At 40.8% G+C, this 13,542-nt stretch overlaps 1 protein-coding gene across 2 annotated transcripts in view; it reads left to right on the top strand.

Moving 5' to 3' along the window:
- The window catches only part of BRSK1 (BR serine/threonine kinase 1), an 83,961-nt gene that overhangs the window by 35,424 nt on the left and 34,995 nt on the right, over nt 1–13,542 (top strand). For both annotated transcript variants that reach the window (XM_053452571.1, XM_053452570.1), the window contains exon 2: nt 13,218–13,312. In XM_053452571.1, coding sequence (XP_053308546.1) covers nt 13,218–13,312 — 95 coding nt within the window. The remainder of the gene's footprint in view (nt 1–13,217; nt 13,313–13,542) is intronic.

The raw sequence follows: 13,542 nt of genomic DNA, 5'->3' as shown, positions 1-13,542 counted from the left end.
TCTATGGAAAATGACCAGGAAAACCCTAGGGGGGCCGCACAAGATGTCTGGCCAGTCAGGTGTACAGGAAATAAATTGAGTTCATAACCTTTTTTTGTCCCAAAGCAGCGTAGCTAACATTACGAACTGGAGATTTTGGTTGCCGTGTCGGAATTTGATATCTAGATACGTGAAAACAAGTCCAAAAGGTCTTTCATTAAATCCCTAATGCCGCTTCTCGCGAATCTTTAGCCGTTAACTCTTTGCAGATACGTTGTTCCTGGTGTAGGAACCCAAAAAATGTTTGGGGTGAATCACGACCAGCACTGGGATGGGGGCCATATGTATATCCTCGTTTAAAAAAAAAAGGGGGGGGGTTGAAAATAAAATAAGAATTTTTACCTTTAAAAATATAATAATTGGCAAAGGTTTTTCGGCTCCAAATGTATTTGTTTTGTGACGATGTATCTAAAGCATAGAAAGAGTTACAGATATCAGTTACAGGAAGCCGCATGTTCGTACCCGATGTATTTTACTTTGCTGACTACTGGAATTTTTCTGCATTGTACACCTCATTTCCCGTCTCCATATCTCTGGCTTCCCATTAGTTTATAAATTTATTTTTCATTCTTCGTTTGGCTACTACCCATATTTTGTATTGCCCACTGTACTCTTGTTTAAACATATTATTTAATTGCCTGATTCCTTTTTTTTATATTTTTTTATATTTCCAATAATAATCCTTTATTCTCTAATAATGTCTCGTCCGGTCCCGGGTTTTCTGTTAGGTGTGCAGTTTATCGGTGAAGTAGTTTTAAAAGTGGTTTTCTGGATTCGTTGGGAACCTGTTCTTCTCTCTCCAAAAAGCAAAATTACTTTTTATGGTGAAGAATTCTTAAAGAGGAACTCCCGCCAAATAGTTTTCTCACTAGTGTTGAGTGTTTAAAATGTTATGATGCCTTTTTTCTTTTTAATAGTTTTTCTATAATATAATGTTTTCGGGCAGCTTCATATTAATCATTTGTATGAGTTATCGCTCTGTTATCTGTGATCTACTTGACAACACCCCCCCCCCGAAAAAATAGAATAACTTTATTGCAGTCACCAATGAAAATCTTTGCAGAAACGGACTTCATTAGCATTGCCATAAAGCATCAGGTCAGTGTGGTGTTTGAGCAGGGAAAGACACCCAAAATATCACATGACTGACAACAATGGCGGCCTCCAGGTCCGCAGGTAAAGGAAGTTTATCTGAACAAAATGAAATATTTTTTAGCGATAACCTACATCACTGTACATTATGCTCAAGGAGAAGAATATTTTTCCCATTGAATTTCTACTTTAATGGCAAGATTTTCTAAAATTAAAGATACCAGGTCACTTCGATTGCTCAGTGATGCCCCATACGCCTGATACCTACAACCCTTGACCGTCTGGTACTTAAAGGAGCCTGGTGGGACCCAGCTGAAAATCTTACATGGAACAGCATTTTCGACCCTGTTGTACAACTCCCAGGAGGCTCAGCCAAAAGGACAACCTCTCCTTGCCGAGCCTCACCTTATCCGTATTCTTCAATGCATTGCCCTCGTTATATATGATGGTGCTGACTCCCTCGTTTCATACCGCTCTTATTTCTTCGCTGCCTTTCCCCCCCTCCTGTCCCCACTTCTCTCCTCTTTCCAAGGAAAGGCTGGATTGTCGTGAACACGTACAGAATATCAGGCATAAGAAGAGCTATTTTTTGCTTTTCAGTTTCCATGGAAACCTTGATAGGAGTGGGCGGAACAGGCACTTTTAGGAGAGCATTTTATTAAGCAGCTGCACGGATGCAGTCCGGTGGGGGTCAGTTAATAGGGGTTCACACTTTAATGTTTATATTACTTAAATGGGAGGATTATTTGCGCTCTCCAGACTCCCCACTGCAATCGAGAGACTCTTATCTTACCATTTATCTAGCACCCTCCCAGGAAAGTACAACATTCTCACATTATCTCTAATGTCCATACTGATCAGTCCCCATAGCTAAATGTTTAGTTTCCTTACCCTAAATGATTAACAGTTGCTATGTCGTTGAGCCCTAGCGCTATACATATTATTTATATACATTGTAAACCCAATTAATGATGCCTCAAGTAACCGCATTCACCATTACGACATATTCATTATTCTGCGCCCGGAATGCTGTCTGACATTAGATCTATAGGCGACATTGATAGTAACCATAATAAACCAGCGGCACAACAAAAAGAATATGATGGACATTAAAAAACAAAAAAATCAGTCTTTTCCCCACTAGATTTTTAAATTAGCTGATTGGGTCCCGCCATGTGCTCTTCTTAAACCCAGCTCTTGCACCGATGCCCCCTCACTGACACTGTGCGACAGGAAGTGATGTCATTTCCGGGCGCGCAGAACAGCGAGGGAGCTTCTGGCCACGAGGGATGTCATGGAGGCGAGCGTTGGATGTGGTAAGTACCAAGTGGAAGGGGGGGAAGTAACAGGGGGAGCTTTTTTGTCTAACTGTTCCAGGGTCCCAAATAATCTGGCCCTGAGTATTTATTACAATTGTGTGCAGAAGCTAAGTCAATTTTCAGGTGCTTAAAATAAAGAAAAATGTTGTTGTTTTCTTAAAAAATATATATAACAATTCAACTATAAAAAAGGAGGAAAACGGTGCAATATACACATATATGTTTATAAATCTTTAAATAATAGAATGGGCACATGGTGCAAAAGAGCAGCTTTTCCATTTAGAATATATGTGCGTTTTTAGCGCATTTTCATGTTGGTCTTTTAAGGAAAGCGTAACAAACACACTGGCACGTTGCGTTAAATATTGCGTCCTGCACAGTATTAATGGACATATATATTCTTTGCAGGAAATAAATGGTATCCGCCAACAAGCACCGATCTTATTCCTAGGGGGCAAAATGGATTGCATGATCAGCCCGGTATTAAAGGAAGGATGTTTATTTGTTTTCTGCTAGAATATGTTACGTTCAGACAGTGACAAATGACACAGTTGTGTTGCCCCATAATTGAGAATCTTCCTGATACAAGACTTGTCAAATATTGTGGAAGCATGCAGAACGTATCGTGAACGATGGCCGCTGTTAGCCAAATACGTCTCCTGGAGCAGCTTGGGAAATCCAGGGCAGAATATACAGTTATTGGGCTTCCTTTCATACAAAATTCTTCACATTTTACTGTTTCGGAATACTGTGGGTATAGAGTTTGATGAAGGATCCCCCTTATCCATAGGTGGGATAACAAACTATGACCCCTATGCTTTTGCCTTTATATCGTTCCTCTAAGTCAAATGAAATGTTATTCTCAATAACACTAAACTTGTTTCTAGCAATTAAGGGGTCTGCCCCACTTGGAAAAATAACTAATTTCTCTCTCTAGTATGCTAAGCAAATAAACATAATCAGACCCGTTAATTAATTTTTTAATAGACATTTTCAGGTTCTATGGCAATACCCTATCACTGGCTGCCTTTGTGTCACATGACAATAAAGTGTTCATGGCAAAAATTATGAATGAGCTAAAATCATGAATACAGAATGAATTCTTTAAGCTTTCACCAGCAACGGGAAACATAGAACAGAGTTTTTGATTATCAACACAGGCTATGTTGCTTTGTGAAACATTTCTGTAAATTTTCTGTTGAAGTTCTCTGTTTCTTCAATAGATGTGATCACAATAAATACTTTAACATGATAGTCTTAATTAAATATATCCGTGTCCTTGATACTTAAATAGTTGGACAATAATACAGTTCTCCTTCTAACTGGGGCAACAGTGCGCTTAAACTATTTTGTTGGACAATAAGAGTTTCAAAGCTAGTTTCAAAGGTAAAGCACGCCATGTTTTTTTGGTTGGTCTACAAAAGTTCTGGAGGGTGAGGCCGTACGAATCTTCAACAGAAAGTTAACAACCCTTACTGTACATGTTCTATACACACAAAAGCCACAAGGGTTCCCTATAAAGAGCAGATTCTGCTAGAAAAAGGGTCCTGGTCACCATAGTAGCATATTGAATCACCCAGTTGCATACGTATTCTCTTGGTTGCTACGTTCAAAAGATGGAGTCTTTGGTCAAAGGTGATATCATTTATTGGACCAACACAGAAAATGATGTAGGGTCACTTGTAGGTCTCATGTAGGTCTCTGAACTTGAATTGCTCTCTATGAATACCCCTCTCTGAGTTTCCCACACATACAAAAGACTCTCACATCCCATACATGTCACATGAAGAAATTACGTGATACATGACCAACCTACATATTTCCCTATATCCCCGACCTTCCAGAATCCACGATAAATTCAGTGTTTCGGTCGCAAAATGTTTAATAAAGATACATTAGAGTGCTGATTTTGAAGTTAGCATTTTTGGAAGATAGACAATACACTCTGTTCTCCCTTTAGTCAGTAGAATCACATATATAATGTCTACTATAGAAGTTTCTTTGGATATTTCAACAGGACCTAGCTTGGTTGATATATGAATTCTGACTTCCATCTCATACACAGACCTAATCGCTCCAGATCGTTTCTGGTTCCAGAGTGACATGCCTGCTATGTTTCCTTCTTCTAGCTGTGAAGCTTGGGACAGTGACCTGATAGATATGACATGACGCATCTGTCAAGTGTCACAATGGATTGCAATATGTTAAGAAAACATAATTAGCACCTTTAAAATCTGGAACTGTCCTTCCATTACATACTTTTCTGTTACTTCGTAATTTGTTTCTAAATCTCTTTACTCTTTGGTTGCTTTGCGGGATCATTTTATGATTTGGTAACCAAGCTGGACCTACGTTTTAGGTGATTTCAGCCTAATTTGTGCTAGAAGGTTGGTTATCGATTTGTCCTATTCCGATCTTTGCAAAGTCCCAGGTATAGAGTTACCCTACTGAGTTCAGTGTCCAAAGAAACCTAGGAAATATCCAATGGGGTTATTGTCTTTTTAAGCATGGGGTTTAGTGAAGGGTTATAAATCTATCTGCTAAGTGAACTCTTACAGTAATGGCGTGTCTACCATCTTGGCTTTAGCATTTTTATACCTGGGAACAGCTGCCTACCGGTGATGCCTTCCACTCATTTGTCCTTAGCTAAACATGCCGGCATATCTGCATAATACAGAGTTAAAGGTTCTGTTCCACCTTCTCTGCTGAATTGAACACATTTTTAGAACTAAATATGACATTAGATACACAATTTCTAGCACAATTCAATGGCCAGACCCTTCCCCAAGATAATTCTTTAAACAAGTGAATTTTTGTATAATTCATAATTTTGGCAGATAATTCTTAATTGTCATGTGACACAAAAGCAGACATGGATTGGTTATTTCCAAGCGTCTTAAAACATTTCCGTTCTGTGTTATTAAACCTTCAAAAAGAAGATTATGTGCTTAACACGCTATATTATTATTACTAGTGCAGTTATATTTTGATTAAGTGGAACAGCTCCTTTAAAGGCTCTGCCCATATAAATTTGACGGTGGAGCATCTACTGGGAATGAATCAGTTTCAGGACGACAAGGTTCATTGTCCTCTTCCTCGCCATCGATCTTCACCCTTATGTAGTGAAAACTTAACCCTTACATGCACGTTCTTAATAAATGATGATGGCATGATACACTTTCAGAAATATAGCCTTAGGTTATCCCTGACCATATCTCGCTGGCTCTGCTCATAACGCAAACAGATACAATTTAACAAGATAATGTTTTCAGACACATGCTGTGTTATATGGAGGTTACGGAGCAGTCCTATTAAAGAAACATTCAATGTGACATCATCCTCCACGTTCCCGCAACTGATAAATCCAACTTTTCCAGGTATAAAATGGAAATCATGCCCTCCAACTGAGCATTTCTCTCAGATTTAATACATTAACTTGCAAGGAGATGCACATTCCTCTGACACAATGCTTCACTACCTCAAGACCATGAGCCTCTACTTGGGTCACAGATGGTATTTTCAATGCGCTGCTAGCCCATCTGGAAATGAAAGGGTTACATCAGTCATTATATCGAAATAATACAACCGCTGTCATGATCTTTAATAAATTCCAACGTATAACCGAAAATAAAAATTAAGAAAAGGTTTAGATCTGTAATATTAGTATCTGTATCTCTTTTGGATGTATGGTGGGGTATGGGGTGATGTATACCTGTGGTTGCAGAGCCAGACTAGGAATTAAAATCAGCCTTGGCTCTTTAAGGCCAGTGGCTTTTTCGCCATCTTCTTACACTCTTGCTGCGTGTATCCAGCAGGCCGTTGCACACCAAAGGGAGAACTGCTGCACGAGGAACATATAGACATGCCAAGGAACTTCCCGGCTTAGGCTATCCAGAGTCCTTCCTCATGAGGGGAGGTGGCGTATAAAGGGGAGAGGTCAGCCATGTGAGGGGTGGGGATTACAGTCTAAAAGGGCAGGGCTGTATGGGAGTGGGAGGAGAATAGGGTGGGGAGTGTGTGTTCCTAAACTCCGCTCCCACAACCTGGATACAAAGTGACCTGAAGAAGAAGCACCTCACCCGGAGACTCCAGGAGAAACCCGGAGAGTTCCCAGGTATACATATAACCTCTTACATGGCATGGCCGAAATGTGTCATGAAATCCACCGAAAAATGTTTGCCTCTTCTACTGAAAAAATAACATCCACAAAAAATTGTAAAATAAAAAATCAGTGCGCTTAACCTCTTGAATGAAAATACTGTTTTGATACAGTAGAGTTAAACCATTGTTGAAATTTGACCTGTTTCCATTCAGTTTCAGAAAAGGGATGGTTGAATTGGAATATGGTATGTTTAAGATGTCAGAGACACATGGATTCACAAAATCATCAATAATTCAGTAAGGGCAATGTTCCTGAAGTAATAGAAATTCCTTTATTCAGTATCGACTCCTACAGTTACTTCATACAGTATAGCAAAAGTATGTACAGTAACCAGTAACCATAACATTCTTCATTGTTGGGAGCCATACATCCAATATCTATATGACCATCTCCATACCCATAGAAATATTAAGTGGTTGGGGATAGCCCACAGATAGCATCTGTTCTGCCCACTGATAATCCCCCCCGCCGATGATGTTGGCCCCTACCCACGCACCCACACACCTGAAGAGTAAGTGCTCTGGGGAGCCAGAGCCTGGAAGTTCCCAGGTATGCTAGTATTCAACATATTCGCCTTGGGGTGGGCATGTAGAGGTGTGATGTAGAAAGAGGTATGTTGTCATCATATGTTACATACCTATATGTGAACTATTATTAACACTTATGGCCCACGTATTTTGCAGCACATACAAATACAACATGCATGCATACAATGAGGTATTGATTCACGGGAGGAGGATATCATCTTGCCTCTTTACAGATCGATATTGAGACCTCACCTTGAATATGCGGTACAATTCTGGGCACCGGTCCTTAAAAGGGACATTATGGAACTAGAAAAAGTGCAATGGAGGGCTACAAAATTAATAAGGGGATTGGGAGATACTAGTTATGAAGAGACTAAAAAAGTAAAAATTATATACTCTAGAAAAACGGCGTCTCAGAGGGGATATGATAACATTATATAAATATATGCAGGGCCAATATAACGAGCTCTTCAGTGACCTGTTTATTAACAGAAATATACAAAGAACAAGAGGTCACCCTCTGCGACTGGAAGAGATTTCATAGACGACAAAGGAAGGGATTCTTTACAGTGAGGACAATAAAGGTATGGAATTCACTGCCTAGGGAGGTGGTGTTATCAAATACATTAGATGCCTTCAAAAGGGGTTTGGATATTTTTTTAGAAAGGCATGACATACAGGGCTATAAATAGAATTAATATGTAAGAGCTTCTTGATTCAAGGAGAAATCCGATTGCCTTTTGGAGTCAAGAAGGAATTTTTCCCCCTGATGGCAGAATTCGAAGTAGCTTAATTAGGGGTTTTTGTCTTCTTTTGGATCAAGAGTAGGAAGGTTAGGTGGAAGGGTTAAACTTTTTCAACCTTATGTACTATGTAACAGAAATTGAGGACTCTGCCTTATGGCCATACCTGGGAACTCTACCTGGGAAGTCTCCGGGTTTTGCCCCAAGACTCCAGGTGAAGCCCACTTCTCCAGGTCACTGCGACGAAACTCCTGGTCCCAGGAGCGGCTTTGCCACACGCTCCACTTTTCACAAAAAATGGCGTGTGTCCCGCGACATCAGTGGGACCGCCCACCAAAGCCAGAGAGACCTCCTACCCGCATCCCGCAAGGGTGTACTCCGGGTAGCTGGAGCCAGAGACTTCCTAGGTATGGTCATCAAGTGGTCACTGGCCTATAGAACCAGGGCTATCACATCCCTGATACTTATAAAGTTAGATCATTTAGTTTTAGACACACTATTACATCGTAATTGCAAATTTTCCACATTCATACTCTTAAGGCTTCTCCCCCGCTGACCAAATAATGAAAATAATTGCAAATCACTGTTTTCCTTTTAACATTTATTATTAATATTCATTTAGGAAGATCCCTGCTTTCCCACAGGTGTTGCAAACGCTTCCTCATTCATTTTGACTGATACCATCTGTGGAAAGCTGTGTATCGTCACAGCCGGATCTGTTCAGCCCTTTGGGAAATGCAGTTAGAGAGCCCCATGTTACCTGCCGCATGAATAATATCAGGTCTATCGGAATGTATTATGTATACGCTGTTTATATACAACACCCTCAGCTATGTTCTATCTGCTAATTACATTATAATGAGCTGAATTGGTTTTGTCTGCATAGAGAATGTGAACGTCTTGCAAATTGCAATGCAGGTGATTAACCCATAGTCTACCTCTAGCAGTCACACGCTCAGCACTTTCCATTAATGAGAAACTCCAGGGTCCAGGGCAGCCCATTAAATAATCAAGGCATATTAAGGTGCTTGGCGCACGTGCATGAGGGGGTCTTGTTAATTCCCCCCCATGACGTATGTCAAGCCAGAGCTGGAGCTGAGTGACGGTAGGTATATCACGTGCTACGAGATGTGTTTACTCTTAGTGACATCATCAGTTAAAATGACCCGAATTACCCAGAGCTTAAATTGTGTTAGTGTCCTGCTTGTGAGTGTTCATTATCTACTAAACAGAGCTTATACTAGTCTCATCTATTCTCCCGTGACACTTTTCAGAGTCTAGGTTAATTTAATGTTGCTCTTATACTACGTACACCATGCTGTATGTTTTGCAGGCCCCGGAGTGGCAACCTGGCACACCGGCAAATGCCCGGAGGACTGCTGGCTAACAGAGCCACGTACTGACCCAATATGCTACTCTAGCGGCAGATCGGGCGACACAGCGTGCGGCCAGAGGCATAAAGTGCCAGGGCTACCCCGCCATCGCCAGTCAGGCCCTGGAGTTTAAAAGGAAACCTGAAAAGGGGGAATGCTCCCATCCACTGTGTGCTGGGGGCTATCATTAATCCCACTCTGCTTCTTATTGGCTATGGGATGGGGCTTAAAAGCAACAGATACACAAGCGGCGTGGATCGGCGCCCATAGTATTTGTGCTTCCTGCAAATTATGGTTTGGTGATTTCCTGCTCTCCTATTGGTTGAATTTAATCTCTGGACAATTTAAAAAGAGAACCAAAAAAAAAAAAAAAACATCGGCAACCGAGGGCTCGACTATATATATATCTACACACTGATTTATATGCATCTGCTTTAAACTCTGCGTATTCACATTCTTAAGCTCTACATGAGACATTCTTCCACTAATATCATTATATCAATAAAGACTTCCAATGATATTTATACAACAATGCAGATTATATTAGCTGTTTGTAATTAAATTAGAAATATGATTCTTTTCACAGTTTAATGCACCAGGCTCAGGGAAGGCCTCCTCTGTGATCTCTCGGAGATTCCATGTCCGTAGAGCATCCTGTAAAGCGGTATCATGTCTCATTATCTCTGTCCTTTGCGTCCCAAATGTCCAGCACAAGGAACGTCGGACAGGCTTAGCGTCATGATTTAGTTTCTTGTCCAGCTATGGTCTCTCAGAACCTGTCCCTTTCTCGATGGAGGCTGTAGATCTGGTATCACGCTGCTATAGCCAAATGCGCACATAAGAAACTGGAATCCTCAAGGTCATGACTGCTTCCTACACGCAGGCTCAGTGTTCTTTTCGGCGAGTGAATGATTACCCCGTTGGGAATGGGATTGTTTTGCAGCGATGCCAGCTTATGTGTTGCCAATTTCCAGGCTTCCCTCTTCTCTTTCTGGTTTTGTTCCTTGTCTTCCTCCTTTGATGTTCTTACTTATTCTTAAAATGTCCTTGGGAAAGCAAAATGTAAGACATTTTAATAAATGAGCCTGCTTGGTTTAACGTCTTGCTGTCTATATAATAAATAGCTGATTGTTCTTCCCAAAGTCTCCGTTTTTTTTTTCTTAGAAGTTCGGTTGGTGCAATAGATTAACTAAAAATTTAATTCGCAAAATAATTAGATTTTCAGTATTTTGTGGCAATAACTTACCCAGTAATATTAAACCATAATGCTAACACATCAGCTCAAGGACCCGCACTGAATGCACCAAACCGTTAATGAGTAACCGTCCTGTTGGATAATTTCAGTATATTGTATTTCTTCTCATATTCCTTTCTTAACATTAAGTCACCAATGATATGAGGTCTGTAGTAGAGCCCTGCTCCCGCTGTTATGAATCCCGCTCCCGCCCGCTCCCGCAATGTGGGTGTTCCGCTCCCGCCACATTTGTCCCGCCCGCCCCCGCCACATTTGTGGCCAATCACGCCCGCCTCCTTACCTGATTTCCCGCTCAGTCCTGCAAGGCTGCCCTCGAGTTGTTCCCTCACAGCGTCTCTTCTCTTGCTCCGCCCAGGAACAAGGTGGAGTCACAGGAAGTGAAGTCACATCACGTGACTCCGCATTGTTCATGGGCGGAGCAAGATAGGAGACACTGTAATGGAGCAGCGAGAAGGCGGTAAAGGGATTACCGGGACCCGCAGGTACAGTGCCTGACCGCCCGCTCCTGCCCGCAGCCCCAGAAAGTCCGCCCGCGCCCGCAAGTTCTTTGGCAGTCCTCTAGTCTGTAGTACTTATCACTATGTTACTTTACTTTATTACTATAATATGGTTACAAATATGCTTGCCAGGTGATCTCTGCAGTTGGCTCTTGAAGACAAATTTTCTTGATCGTCAGATCCACAGATGCTCTTCAAATATTGTTATTTCTGTGGCTAAAGCCTGACAAAGCATCTTAGAACTGGATGGACTGTGACCCGACGACCTTCAGTTGGTCAGCCTACCTACTCCCAAAAACATATTCGGTGCAGGTATAGTGTAGGTCAGCTGAGGGAATTGAGGACATAATGAGGGAGTCGGGCTGACCAAAGAAGACCATCCGTAAATTCTTAGCTCAATATTTTATTATTATTTTATTCAACTACAAAAAAATAAAAAGTATCTCTAAAATCTTAGGTCAATAGAGATATATTTTTTTAATTTTTTGTAGTGGAAGCTTATACAGAATTCTATCATATAGAGCTTTTGCCCATGGTTAGATGGAAGCCCAGCATGATCATCTTCCGGTTGACATGGGTAGACCTAGGTCTATGTAACTGCTGGAGCCAACAAGATATCAAGGTTAACAACAATATCTAGACACAGTCATATAAGAAATTAAGATGTAAGATCCATCAAGAAAAGATTTTCATTTCAGGTCCCCTCAACGACCATAATTTAGGATTGTTCGGGTTTCAAGGGGGCTGGAAGACGTTTTCGCAATATCGGTACATCAAAAATAAAAAGTCTGCTTTGGGCTAATCTGTCATGTTGTCTTATGATAAAATGAATACTCTGTGTATAGAGATGTTTAATATTCTCACAGATCGCAAAATGGTAATTTTCGTTGGTAAATCCCCAAAAGAAAATTAGCTGCGTCTTTCATAAGCGACCTTTGTGTTAACGCTTCAGTCACAGTCTTTCTGTTATGCGCCTTCAAAGAGTTTTTGTTTTAATGCCTAAGGGTTCATCTCCTGAATCCTGTTCCAATTTACTAAAAGACAAACGGTAGAGAAACCTCAGTGAATTCTAGTTTACCTGCTGTAGATAAGGCATCCAAAAGACAGCGCAGATGATCAGAGCATTGGATTCTATACATGTATACAGGTGACAGGTGGCTGTTAGGTCACATTGAATATTGTAACGAGCAAATAAAAATGACAACTAGGGGGGAATCCTGCTGGAAGTACAAAAAAACCCTAAAATAACAAAGATTGGAGTGCTTTTTAAGTACCTTTTTAGAGCAGCTGATGTGATTGGAAGCTAGGAAAAGAATGCACTTCTTGGATTGTGAGTTGGTGGTTAAGTCCCCTGCTTCTAAGGAGTAGAACTTAGAAGTCCAATAGATTCACTAATAATTAATTCACACTGAAATAATATTTTCTGTATTCTATTATAATAATTTTCCCTGTGATATTCAACTGTAGTTCCAATACATCAGTCCAACACTAAATGCACAAAACGTGTAATGCCCAGTGCCCCATGCAGCACTTTACTAAGCATTACATTACTTGCCTTTGGTAGAAGCTGCAGCTCCAGAGCTGTAACACACTATCCTCTTCATGGCGCCACTTTCAAGCCACTGATTGCTTAAGCAGCCAGTCAACTGAAATCAATGGAAGAGATTTTTGTGAATACACAGGGGATCACCATTTTTGGGGTTTGATGCTTAGCCAAAGCTTTACAACAAATAGTGTGAAGTTTAAGAGAACCTATTATTTTATGGGGTCAGTGAGTACTCAACAGAGACTTTACTAAGCGATCTGAAAAAGTTTACCCAATTATTTTGCTTAGTTTAAATAAGGTTTTTGCTCATGTCCTTTTTTTGCCCAGTAAATTCTTAAGTTGTGAGAACCGGGTCCTCTTCTGTACCTGTAGGATCTTCAGCATTATTGTTAATTTTCACTATCCTCCTACTGTAATAGTGATATGGAATTGGCTTCTGATCCATGTGTAAATATAATGTAATCTTGTTAGTATGTCTGGGCGCGTTGCGTTGTGTTGCGTTTCGGAAACCAGCTAATAGGAAGGAGCATGGTGGGTGTGTAGACGAAAAGTCCCGGGACATCAGGAGATGGGCAGGAGGAACGTTGAGTCCCAGTGTTTATATCATCTGTACCAAAGAAGTTTTTAATTTGCGGTGATTAACTATTATTTTTTTCTGATACAGGACTGGTTAAGCTTGGAGTCCACTGTATAACAGGACAGAAAGTGGCGATAAAGATTGTAAACCGAGAAAAGCTCTCAGAGTCTGTATTAATGAAGGTGAGTGAGCTCTTGTTTCCAGTACCGCCATTAGTAACCAGTATGTGTTGCCAGAAATATCTGTGTTCCTCGGGTGCTAGAAACTAGAGCCGGGGCCAAGGTGGAGAATTGGTGGAAAACAAGTGTCTTCCGTGTAAAATTTCCACGGCCATTTGCATCCGGTGTATTGGGATGTTTATGTTTGCTAATGTACTTGATGTTTCGGCAAATGCAAATATAGAATGTCGGTT

This window comes from Spea bombifrons, chromosome 12 (assembly GCF_027358695.1).
Source record: "Spea bombifrons isolate aSpeBom1 chromosome 12, aSpeBom1.2.pri, whole genome shotgun sequence".
NCBI classification, from domain to species: domain Eukaryota; kingdom Metazoa; phylum Chordata; class Amphibia; order Anura; family Pelobatidae; genus Spea; species Spea bombifrons.
Note: the sequence above shows the minus strand (reverse complement) of the source record. Positions and strands in the feature narration are given on the sequence as shown.